This window comes from Elgaria multicarinata, chromosome 2 (assembly GCF_023053635.1).
Source record: "Elgaria multicarinata webbii isolate HBS135686 ecotype San Diego chromosome 2, rElgMul1.1.pri, whole genome shotgun sequence".
Lineage (NCBI taxonomy): Eukaryota > Metazoa > Chordata > Lepidosauria > Squamata > Anguidae > Elgaria > Elgaria multicarinata.
The window spans coordinates 53,014,031-53,026,670 of NC_086172.1; the positions used below are offsets into that span (position 1 = coordinate 53,014,031).

The window sequence follows — 12,640 nt, forward strand, 5'->3', positions numbered from 1 at the left end:
GTCACTCTAGTATAGCTCCTGCAGCTTTAACTGTTGTGATGAAGAGGAAATTTCACCAGGTTCTCCATATATACAAATGACACCTGCTGAAATTCCCTTGTCTATACAACTGTTATAGCTGAAGCTCTCTGGGCTGTTTACAAAAGTTAAAAACAGTAAACATTAAAAACAAATATACAAAGTTTAAAAACATAAAAGCATAAAAACAACAGTATCCTTATAAAAACAGCTATTCTAGGGTTGGTTAAAAACAAACAAACTCAGCTCATGTTGTTAAATGCTGTTAAATGCCTGGGGATAGAGAAAGATCTTAACCTGGCGCTGAAAAGATAACAATGTTGGGGAGAACATTCCATAATGAGTTGCAGTTCAAAACATATGGAGGGCACCAGGCTGGGGAAGGCTGATATAGATAGTTGTATTCTGAATGCACATCTCAAGACTGTTTTTGCGCACACACATCATACATTTTTGCACACATGGTCTTGCACACAAACATCTTGTTTGGGGTATAGTGTATTCTTGTCTGAGGTAAGAATTAGGGATGTGCTCCACTTCTAATCGGACCCTTAAGGCGGAGGCGAAGAGGATTGGGGGGCCGGCGGAGCGTGGCGAAGAGGATCGAGGTGAAGGAAGATCCTTCGCCTCGATCCGGAGCTCCGCCGGAAAGGTAAGTGGGGTTTACCGGGCCCTACCGCTGTCGCTGTCGCCCATGTGGCGACAGCGGCAGGGCCTGGTAAACCCCCCTCCTCTCCCTTACCTGCCTCCGTCCGCGGTCCCTCGGCTTCTTCAATTGAGCCTGCGGTTCAACCAGGAAGTCTAGGCTGCACTTGCGGCCCAGACTTCCTGGTTGAACCGCGGGCTCAATTGAAGAAGCTGACGGACCGCGGACGGAGGCAGGTAAGGCCCCCCTCCCCCTTGGTCCCTTACTGGGCTCTGCCGCCGTCGCTGCATGGTCAGCGACGGCGGCAGGGCCCGGTAACCCCCCCGCCCTCCTCTCCCTTACCTGCCACCGTCCGCGGTCCGTCGGCTTCTTCAATTGAGCCCGCGGTTCAACCAGGAAGTCTGGGCCGTGCGGCCTAGACTTCCTTGTTGAACCGTGGGCTCAATTGAAGAATCCGATGGACCATGGATGGAGGCAGGTAAGGTAGAGGAGGGGTTTTTTACCGGGTTGAACCACGGGCTTCCTGGTTGAACCGCGGGCTCAATTGAAGAAGCCGACAGACCGCGGACGGAGGCAGGTAAGGCCCCCCTCCCCCTTGGTCCCTTACGGAGCGGGGGGTCCGTGCACACCCCTAGTAAGAATGCTATATTTGTTCAGTATTTTGGATCCTTTTATTTACGAGAGACTGCTTACTCAGCAAAAAGATTCCACAGCTTCTGTTGATCTGACTTAGCCTTGCTCTTGGTTATTACCATCTACCAAAATTAGACTTAGATAAAATTTCAGAAGAACACAGTTGGAACTTTAAATATTTTATTTAGCAGCCTAGTTTTAAGCATGTATATTTGTATGCCTGACCAAGGTCAATGAGATTTCTACTGTGTGTGCTTACAATTGCATATGTGGCGTAAAATCTTTTTGTAAACATATGATAAGTTATTTCCGGTAATTCAAAAATTTCTCTATACAGCCACATCTCTGTCAATGTATTTACACATCACATGTTTCTAATGCATTGTACCTACCCATTGCAACTTGTTCTATGTAATATGTTTCCCAGAATATGGTGCAACTGAAGATACTTTGTGGTCTTCAACATGCTGTTGAACAACAATGCACAGCATAGCACTAAGGCCTGAACTCATTCTGCTTGTGCTTCTTTTGATCCAAGCCAGTGTTGTGATCGGTAAAATAATGTACATTCTGTAAAATCTTTTTCAAAATGATGATAATGTGTGATCTATCTGTCTATATCTGGTATACTGTAGGTTCACCATATTATATATATGTTACTATAGGTTAAATATCGCATGGCTGGTGATGCTGCTAAAACTGACTGTCACGTTGATGGAAAAGCAAGAGACATTGAACATGCAAAGAAGGTGTCTCAGCAAGTCAGCAAGGTGAGTCATTCTGTGGAATGACAGAATTCTAATGAGAGTTGTAACTATTCACATGAATGCATATACAATTCGCAACGGGTGCTGCTGATGGAGTTCAGGGCTAGTTCAAACTGTTTGATGCTTGAGAGCTCCATCACACCTGAACGTTTGCCCTTGTATTATCCCCCTCCATTTACTTAGTAATTGAAAGCTTTACATTTCATTCATCTTCACACCAGTCCTCAGAATCACTGTTTCCCTCCCACCCCGCAGACCTCATTTGTATCTCCCCTTACAAACTATTGGTTGTTCGCAGGGACACCTCACCCTGGCACACACCCTCCCTTTTATCAGCAATTCCGCCTGCCCTCAGAACATCGGATTGAGTATGATGGGATAAAAATACAGGTAGAGGGTTGAGCGCATTGCTGGAAAAACAATTCCTTCCCCACACTTGGAAACCTTGCATAAAGGGGGGGGGGGAAGAGGCGAGATCAGGGCAGGACATGGACGGCGTCATCTGACTCCTTTGTATGCAACACACTGTGACAGCGGGCTATAACACTGGTGTGATGGAGCTCTGAGACATGAGTCACTTGTTTACTGCAGTGAGCAACAGAAAAGGGTTTACCTAAATCAAAGCAGCTGCATTGCTTGAAATGAAGATTGACAAGATGCCTCTCCAGCCAATGTTTGTTTATAAATTTAGGCATTTACCTTGCTTTTCAAGGCAAAACTGGTATAAATTTAGTTTAAAGCTAAAACTAAAAACAAAACAAAACAATAGAACAATAATATAATAAAAACAGCAGTGATTTTAAAAAACAGAGGAGTCCAGTAAAATCACATTCATATATATATATCCTAAAAAGAAGGAAGTAGGCTTGGCAAATACTTATCCAGGGAGTAAGTTGTGGGGCCATCACTGAAGAATTTAAGGCTTTTTAAGGAGGTGTTTTGCTGTAAAATCTGCTAAGCATAGGTTTTGAGTGAATAAAGTCAGGTGCTTCCCTAAGGCTTGTGTAACCAATATTCTGTTTTATATGCGGTCTGTAGGTTTTATATAAACAGAATTGGGAAGAGAATAAGGAAAAGTACCTGCTTCCCCCTGATGCTCCGGAGCTTGTGCAGGCAATAAAAAATACAGCCTTGTACAGCAAGGTAGGCCTGGCCCTGGTTTGAAGGATCTATATAATTTCCCATTCATTTGTTCTGTTTTGTTCAGATTATGTCTCACACCTAAAACACGTTACTTTTCCCTAAGAAACAATACACTGAAGACTGGGAAGCCGACAAATCACTGTTCTATCCTTATGACGACAGCCCAGAACTAAGGAGAGTAGCGAAGGCCCAAAAGTCCCTCAGTGATGTAAGTATCAAGGCTTCTGGTAGGCTTCTGTGGACGTGTGCTATTGGAAAAGGGATCCCATGTTTGACATGAGATAGGCATGTTTGACACGAGGTCTTAATGACACAGGCACATGATAAGGGCGTGAGGCTCTTTTGGTGAGTGGTAGGATGTGTGTTGTGTTACTTTGTTCTCCGTGAGCTGAAAAGTAAGGATAACAACTCACCCTTCTTAAAGGCACTCACAGGATGCAATCCTAAGAAGGCTTGCTAAGTAGTTAGCCCCACTGAAAATGATGGTACTTTCATCTGAGTACACATGCTTAGGATTGCACTGTCAGGCCCTTCATTAATGCCAGTGGCTACCCCGTCCAGACTTCCTATTATCTTAAACTTAATGGCTGTCAGGGCACTATCCAGTACAGCCACTGTACTCCTGCTGTTTCTGTTCCACTAGGGGGCTCACTGTGAGCACAACAGGAACTAGCAATTCTGACAGCAGTCCTGGAAATGAGCAGAAATGCTGATTTCCTAAACAGGATAGATCAATGGAGCTCCTTTCTGTGCGTTCAGCTGACCTACCTTGTGCCAGAAACGAGCATTTTGGCTCGTTTCCAATTGCAGCAGGATCTGCTTGATTCCTGTTCCACCAGCAGCGGTTCCTGCTAGCACACAACAACGTTGGATACTGTCTTTGGTGCTTAATTTGTATTATGAAAGATGATGGGATGTGAGTCTACTTGGAGGCCGTACCTTCTGGCTTGAATGTTCTGCCCTGCAAAATACAAAGTGCTTGAATTTCCCCCCGGTGTTGTCAACTCAAACCTATCTTGTTAACCATAAGTGTTAGGAAGTAGCTTGTCATTTGTAATGAAAACAGAAATGTTCAGGATGCTGAATTCTTCACTCAAGGTATCACAGTATCACAAAGAAACCAGTGTGGTGTGAAGGGTAGACTTTTGAACTAGGACTGTTAAACTAGGACCATCCAGATTCGAATCCTTGCTCAGCCAGAAAGCTGACTGGGTTACCTTGGACAGTGACCAACTTTCATCCTGACCCAGCTCATAGGGTTGTTGCAAGGATGAAATGGAGCAGGCAAACCATGTACGCTACCCTAAACTCCTTGGAGCACGCACTGTCCTCACATCTCAGAGTATGTTTAGCCATGCGTATGAGCTCTGTGGATTGTTGGGAGTGGTTTCGAAGGAGCTTGTTCCTCCTTTAAACAAGCGTCCATGTTTCTCCTTGGGAGAACATCATTCTCCAATCCCATTAGTACCAGGACCATTGAAATGAACGTGCCTGTCTGCATAGCTGTCAATTTTTTCAAAGCAGGATTTTTCCACTAAAGTGTAAAGAAGGAAAAAAAAAGTGTGCAAATAAAATGATAATCTCCTCTGCTAGCATAGTTCAGTTAATGGTGCAGAATTCTAGAGTAGCTACCCAGACAACACTATTATTGGACCAAACCGCTGCAGACTCACTGGCAGGGGATCATACAGCTGCACATCCTCAAACCTGGTATATGCCATTATTTGCCAGAAATGTCCTTCTTCCATTTACATAGGCCAAACTTGGACAGTCCTTATGCAAGAGAATAAATGGGCACAGATTTGACATTAAAAGGGTAACACTGACAAACCTCTGGGGGAGCGTTTCAATTTTCCAGGTCATTTAGTAGCAAATCTCAAAATGTCTGTCTTGCAACAGAGAAACTCTAGAGCCAGAATTCAGCATGAGACCTCAGAGTTGACATTCATTGATAAGTTTGACTCAGTTTAATTCGTCACAGTGCAAGTGAGCTCCTCTGAAAGGCGGCGTTAATATAAAGCAAGAGCAAATGTTCTCCTTATTTAAGCAAGCAGTTCCTCTCTCTTTCCCTCATTTCAGATTGTCTACAAAAAAGGGCATGATGAACGCAAAGCTAAATACACTTCTCTGCCAGATCCACCTGATGTGGAACTTGCCAAGAAAGTAACCAGACAGCTCAGTGACGTGAGTATACTGTAGTGTCCGTTCTTGGATAAACATCTCCCTTAAGTTAGTGGGAACAACAGAGCTATCCAAGTGCCTTTCTAATATGTAGAGGCAGGGAAAAATATAGGGAGCCTTCAAAGAAGGGCCTCTGCCTGTTACAAAGCCTTCTGCAATTGTAGTTAATCTGTTCCCAACGGGGTCTTCTCCTCTTGAATCTTACCCCCCCCTTCCTGTTTATCCATACAAGCCTTAAAAAGCACTTATTTTCACTAGTACTGTTTCATCGTACTCACTTAGCACATCTTGGTGCTTCAACTAATTTTGTCAGACAAGGCTACCTGGCCCTACCACAAGGCAAAATGAAGTGGTCGCTTCAGACGGCAATACTGGGAGGCAGCAGAAAGGTGTTGGAGGAGACAACTGTGTGTGCCATGGCATCTTCTCTGTGCCCTTTTAAGTGAAGCTGCTGCTTTGAGGTGTGATGGAGAATGCTGTCCCATCACCAGCATTGTGGAAAGATTCAACTGCCACCCCTGTCAGCTTTTGTATGTGAAATGGGAGGGAGAGCCGTCTTGTCATTCACCTCATGAAAAGTGTATTGGGCTGGCCCAAATATAGGGTTATTGTGTAATTTACTAGAAAGTAGCCCAGGTATCATCAGCCATAGGGCTGGCCATAGACATTTTGCCACCTTATGAGTGATCCTCATCTCCCCTATGAGGGAAGGTTACATTAACTGGAATTGTTTAGCTTGGAAAAAAGGTGGCTAAGGGGAGACACGGTAGAGGTGTACAAAATTATGCATGGTGTGGAGAATATGGATAGGGAGACATTACTCTCCATCTCTCAAAATACTAGAGCCTAGGGTCATCCCATGAAGCTGATTGGTGGGAGATCCAGGACAAATAAAAGGAAGTACTTCTTCACACAGCGCATAGTTAAATTATGGAACTCACTACCACAAGATGTTGTGATAACAACCAGTTTGGGGGACAGAGTGCTGGACTAGATGGACGCTTGGTCTGATCCAGCATGGCACTTCTTATGTTCTTATGTCTGCTTCAATAACTGCCTTTTTTGTTGGTGCCTACTGCAATACATGGGGGGATCCGCATGTCGCTCCCAGAGCACTTCTATGCGATCCCAGTGCATCCCGAAAACGATAGTCTGACTTCCCTGTAAAAGAAACGAGGAAGAGCCGTCCATGCCACCGCCGCCGAGGAGAGCTCTCCCCCGGCGAGGAGAGCTCGGCAAAAGAAGGAGGGGTGGAGGCTTTTCACCCCTCCTTCTTTTGCTGAGCTCTCCTCGCCGGGGGAGAGCTCTCCTCGTTGTCGGCGGTGGCGGCGGCGGCATGGACGGCTCTTCCTCATTTCTTTTACAGGGAAGTCAGACTATCGTTTTCAGGGTGCACTGGGATCGCATAGAAGCGCTCTGGGAGCGACGTGCAGATCCCCCCCATGTGGACATATGCCAAAAAAAACCAAGTTTGTGTTTTCTTCAAAACTATTGTTTTTCTTCATTTGCAAACTTATTCAGGTGTAATCAATTGATTGATTCATCAGTTCAATTCATGCAGTTCATAAGCTAAGATTTCTTTAATTGAGTGACATCCCTACTTTGTACTATATAAGTGGTTAACGCTGAATGTATCCCTCATACTTCATATTGTTTTACTACACATTTGGCGAGCTATGGTAATTCAATTATATAAACTCCTCTGAGGAGACCTAAAAAGCAATTGAGGTAAACATGGAATAAATGTGCCTCTCTGTATTTAGATTTTCTTTTCCATATCAATGCAAAATCATGCTTCACAGGCCCAGCAAGAATTATAGCAGACAGAATGTCTATATCTGATTTCATGCATTGAATTAATGGCAAAACTGATGACTTCCATAACCATGAAGCATGACCAGTAAAGTTAATATTTAGGTATAATTAGAGTGATCTAGTACTAAAGATTGAAAGAGTATTAAAATTAATGTGGCCGTGAAATTTGTTTCAAATAGCTAGTAAATTTAAACTCAGAAACAAAGTTCATTTTAATTTTAAAAACAGGAATGATATCTGACCTTCTCATGAACTACTGCATTTATCAGTGTTCTCTTCCTTTGCTGGAATACTTGTTGCTCACTGTTGGCTTTTCTAATTTCCCCAATTTACCTTTTAGTTTAGAGACAGGCAATCACTGAACAAAGGAGGAAAGGATGAGAGCTAAACCAATAGGCACAGGCAAATTAATAGTGTTCAAACCTTTTATGGTGGGAGGAGAAGGGAAAAAAGATAATTGAGTAACTGAGACTTTTTGGTGTCTGTTTCCTTCCTATCCATTAACACCATCATTGATAGGATTGGTGAGCTTCTTTCGAATTTCTTTGTGGCCCTTTGTTCTAGAGGAATAGCTTTTATTTACGCTGTTAAAGATAATAATAAATATTTATTGTGATTCCCAAAACCAAGAATAGGTGATCTACCTTGTAGATTCTATAGATCATGAAAATTTGATAGAATTACATGTTTTCAAACAACATTCAAGGAAATTGAAGGATAGAGACTGAAAACCGCAATCCAGGAGTAGCTATGACAAGACAACTTACCATAGGAGCAGATTTGGGCCTTCTACTTTAGTTGAGCCTTCCCCAACCTGGTGCCTTCCAGATATGAAGGACTAGTTCCATAATTCTCAGCTATCATGGTGATTGCTGGGGATAATGGGAGTATAGTTCAACACACCTATTGGGAGCCAGATTGGCGAAAGTTGCATTTGGTTATCTGGCATTTAATATTTATTTGTTTTTGTTACAGCGTAACTACCATGAAGACTATAACAAGAAGAAGGGCAAATGGAGCCAAACTCCATGCTATGATGTTGCCGTTGCTAAAATGAATTCTGACAACTTGAGCATGGTAAAGAAATTATTTCAAACCTCAGCAAATTAACACCTATTTTGAGCTTTGATTATTAAATTTTTCTATTGCTTTCTACGTGCTACTTTTTTTAAAAAAGCAATTCAATTCCAATTTACTTCCATATTTTACTGAATTGACTAAATGTAAATGGGATTTCTTTGTTTTTTTGCTGCTCACAGAGAAGATACCAGGAAGAGTGGGAAAATACGAAAGACCAAATCTACTTTATGCAAACAGAAACTCCAGAGTATGCAGTTAATAAGCGAGCCGGAACTGTTGCTAGTAAGGTATGTAGCAATTTCTAGCTCTTTATTTAGATTGGGGCCAGTTTGGAAAACTTCAGCAACTGCCTGATCTGTATTGTACTGCAGGTCTTTTGTTATTCCCATTCCATGAAGTGAAGTGACTATTTCATTCAACAGGGCTGATTCAAGATCTTATACCATGCTAGGTGGTGTCACCACCTCCAATGCTGTTTTGGCGGGTTCCCCAAGCTTTTCAGACTGCACAGGGAGGACTGTAGAGAGAAGGAGGCATTGGGCAGTATCCAATACTGCTGCTGCATCTCTACTCATTCCTTGTGCACAAGGGATCAACTGCTAGCACAACAGGAACTAGTGCTTCCTAAAGTAACCCCAGAAATGAGCTCTGTTGCCCTGCCCTGTGTCCTGTTCTAACTGGGCCTGGCTCATGGCAAATACAAGGACAAAATAATAAGAAAGTTAATTTAGCAGGCAAATGGCCAAGCTTGGTAGCGGTGTTCCAGAGAGAAGTCTGAAGTGCAGCCTAGGTCAAAATCCATGGGATCGGTCAAGTAGAATCATAGTCCAAAAGCAGCGTTAGGCAGGAGTCCAGGGGTCAGTAGCACAGAGATGCAAACACAAGCCAAGGTCAGAGTAACAGGACACTAGAGCAGAAAATAAGACTGTTTCCACTAACGGCTAGGCTGATACTGTAGGCTTATATTGCTAGAGCTTCCTGAGCCCTGCTTAGGGCTCAGCTGCAGTTCATTCTCTTCTTCTTGAGGAGTCCTTCTTTCTAATCGAACAGTTGTTCTTATAGTCTGCTTCTTGAGGTGATGACACTCTCAGAGGCTAGGTGGTGGCCCAGCCACAGCCTCAGATGAAGAACTTCCCCCTTCCTTTGGGGATGGACACAAGATGATCTGTCCTGAGGGCCCAGCCTTCCCCAGAAATCCTGAAATGGTGGCTCCTTGGTGTTGTCTGGTTATGGGAGTTTCTTCTTCTTTTCATCAGAAGAAGATTCCTCCAATAAGGTCATGGCATCCACTCATTTCTGATTGCTTCAAGAACTGCTAGCTTCCTGTTGTGCTAGCGATAGGTCCCACTGGTGCTTGGGCAGCATTGGATGCTGCTCATAGGTGAACTTCACTTTCCTTTGTTTTGCTGTGGGAAGCATCCTGTGAGCATAACTGTGTCCAACCTATCAGGGACTGATATACAATCTCACACTTCGAGAATATTTTTTTTTTAAAAAAAATCTGTCTCAGATTCAATAGAACAATTTCAGCCCAAGGACAAATATAGCTTGATAAGGACTCTTTCTCTCTCTCTCTCTCTTAAAATAAACACCACATTGTTCATAATACCTATAGATATAATACATGATATTTATTTACTGCATCTCTATACTGCCCAATAAAACTTAGGTATAAAATTTAAACCGCAATATAAAACCACAATATAAAAGTACAAACAGTATAAACCCAAACAGGAATGCAGAGATTTAAAATACAGGTTCAAAACAGCAAGTTAAAAGACTAGCATGGTAAAATGTTTAAATACTGGAAAAATAAAAAGGTCTTCACCTGGAGTCGGAAAGAGTACAACGTAAGTGCCAGGTGAACTTCTCTGGGGAACTCATTCCACAGCCAGGGTGCCACAGCAGAAAAGGCCCTCCTCCTGGTAACCACCCGCCTCACTTCTTTTGGCGGGGTCTCGTGGAGAAGGACCCCCAGAAGATGATCTTAGCATCCAGTCAAGCCATTTAGGGCTTTGAATGTTAATATTAGTACTTTGAATCAGGCCTGGATCTGGACTGGCAGCCAGTGAAACTGGAAAAGGACTGGTGTGATGTGGTCTCATTGGCCACTCTCTGTTATCAATCTTGCTGTCCTGTTTTGTACTAGCTGAAGTTTCCTGACCATTTTCAAAGGCAGCCCCACATATAACACATTGCCGTAATCCAGATGAGAGGTTATCAGAGCATGGATAACTTGTTTATCTCTGTCAAGATAAGGGCATAGTTGGTATATTGAAAACTTTGGCTATTGGGTGGTATAGAAATGAAATAAATAAATAAAACAAAATAGCTGCTTCTGTCATGTAAACATTGCCAAGCTTCAGCCTCAATGGTATAAAATCTAATTTGCAATTATTTTCTTAATTGAAGACCCCAAATCTCCTAAGTGCCTCAAATATACTCTAATTAAAATAGTACATAAACATTGTCAATCTTTTTTCTTTCTTTCAATCTTGTAAGATAATCACCACTATAAAAAGCAGACGAGGCATTTGAGATACTTCAAGTACACTCAAGTTTGGGAAAAATTATTATGGTTTTGTTCTTACTTCCTCTAGGTGAAATATAAAGAAGATTATGAAAAATCCAAAGCTTCTACTGATTACAATGTGCTTCCAGCAACGGAGAACCCACTGCTTAAGCACCTAAAAGCTTCTGGAAATCTTGTGAATGATGTACGTATGCTGCGTTTCTCCAGGGTTGGTCTGTGTGTGTGTGAGTGAGTGTCTAGTGGTGTGTCACGGACAGTGGGCTCTATCAGATGCCCAGACTGGTCAGGTGCTCGTACCGGATCTGAATGTAACATTGAATTGCTGAAACATTGAATTTCTGAAACCAGGGCCAGGAGAAGCTTTTGAGGGGCTCCCAGGCAAGGTTGCCAGTGGGGGAGCCCCCAGCACTGCTCTTGCCCCACCCCTGTAAGCCTCCATGGCATTCCCTCCGACAGAGGCTGGTGGCTCTGATGTTAGTGGGGCTGTGAATGTGCTCTGTTTCAGTCATAACTCTAAAGGAGCTATTCAAGGTACTGAACCCAATTCCCCCAAAATAGATACAGCACCCTGGATAGCCTGAAACCCAGAACAGATTCACAGCCCCACTGATATCAAAGCCACCAGCTTCCACTGATCCCCTCCATGAGCCTCAGTGTCACCCTTTCCCACCCCCTTGTGAGCCTCCGTGGCCGTCCACCTCCCACCACAAGTTTCCTGGGTAGCAAGGCCGCAGCAGGGTGATGCTTAAGGGGAGGTCTCTGCAGAGCTGCCCAGACTGGTGCATCTCCTTTCAATACTGAGTCTCTGCTTGAAAGGATCCTCCTGACCCCACTTTCAAGAAGGCCTGGAGCTGGGAGAAGCCACGGTTTGGGCAGCTCTGCTGCAGCTGCCACTGTCTTTCTCCCAAATGCCTCTCACCCCAAAAGAGGAACACTGCATTGAGAGCAGGCCCTGAGGCATGTGGGGAGATGGCTGCTGTTGCCTGAAGGTGGGCATTCTAGGGGCATCTGACAAACCAGTGTGGTGTAGTGGCTAAAGTGTTGGACTAGGAGTCGGGAGATCCAATTTCTAGTTCCCATTCGGCCATGGAAGCTCACTGGGTGAGCCAGTCACAAACTCTCAGCCGAACCTACCTCACAGGGTTGTTGTTGTGAGGATAAAATGGAGAGGAGGATTATGTACGCTGTCTTGGTTCCTTGGAGGGAAAAAGGTGGGATAAAAATGCAATAAACAATAAATAAACCATTGCTGGAAACAGAATGCTAGTCTAGATGGTCCTTTGCTCTGATCCAGCAAGGTTTTGCTTATAGTCCTATCTTGATTATATGTAATCCAATATATAATCCTATATTGGAGATTTGAATCCCAAAATCTGCTCTCCACATTTGCAGGCAGCACAAATTTGCTAATCCGATAGCATCGTGATCAGTGGAGGCACTGGTGATACTTGCTGTGACTTCTGTTAAATTATGGCTTTTTACATTTCCTCCCTGGCAGAGATTATATAAGGCAGCATATGAAAAGGCAAAAGGAACCAGCATTAACTACTGCGAAACTCCGAAGTATCAGATTGACAACGTCCTGAAAAACTTCAGCGATGTAAGTGCTGTAGTGATGGTTTCATTTTTAAGGGCCAGATAAAATCTCCCTAGACTGCTACATTGATTGCAATGAATGGTGGCATTCTTCTACAGGTTAAATATAAAGAGGGATATCTGAACGTCCTGGGCCGGTACATAGGCAGTTATGAGGACCCGTATCGAGAACACTGTACAAAAATTGAAGCTTTGAAGAGCAATGTAAGTGTGGATTACATTTACTTA

The 12,640-nt window shown here is 43.4% G+C and overlaps 1 protein-coding gene across 1 annotated transcript in view; it reads left to right on the forward strand.

Annotated features, from left to right (window-relative positions):
- NEB (nebulin) overlaps window positions 1-12,640 on the forward strand; it is a 214,789-nt gene that overhangs the window by 14,252 nt on the left and 187,897 nt on the right. The window contains exons 6-14 of the mRNA XM_063116557.1: window positions 1,963-2,067; window positions 3,103-3,207; window positions 3,311-3,415; window positions 5,287-5,391; window positions 8,179-8,280; window positions 8,463-8,570; window positions 10,884-11,000; window positions 12,315-12,416; window positions 12,512-12,616. Of these exons, the coding sequence (XP_062972627.1) occupies window positions 1,963-2,067; window positions 3,103-3,207; window positions 3,311-3,415; window positions 5,287-5,391; window positions 8,179-8,280; window positions 8,463-8,570; window positions 10,884-11,000; window positions 12,315-12,416; window positions 12,512-12,616 (954 nt within the window). The remainder of the gene's footprint in view (window positions 1-1,962; window positions 2,068-3,102; window positions 3,208-3,310; window positions 3,416-5,286; window positions 5,392-8,178; window positions 8,281-8,462; window positions 8,571-10,883; window positions 11,001-12,314; window positions 12,417-12,511; window positions 12,617-12,640) is intronic.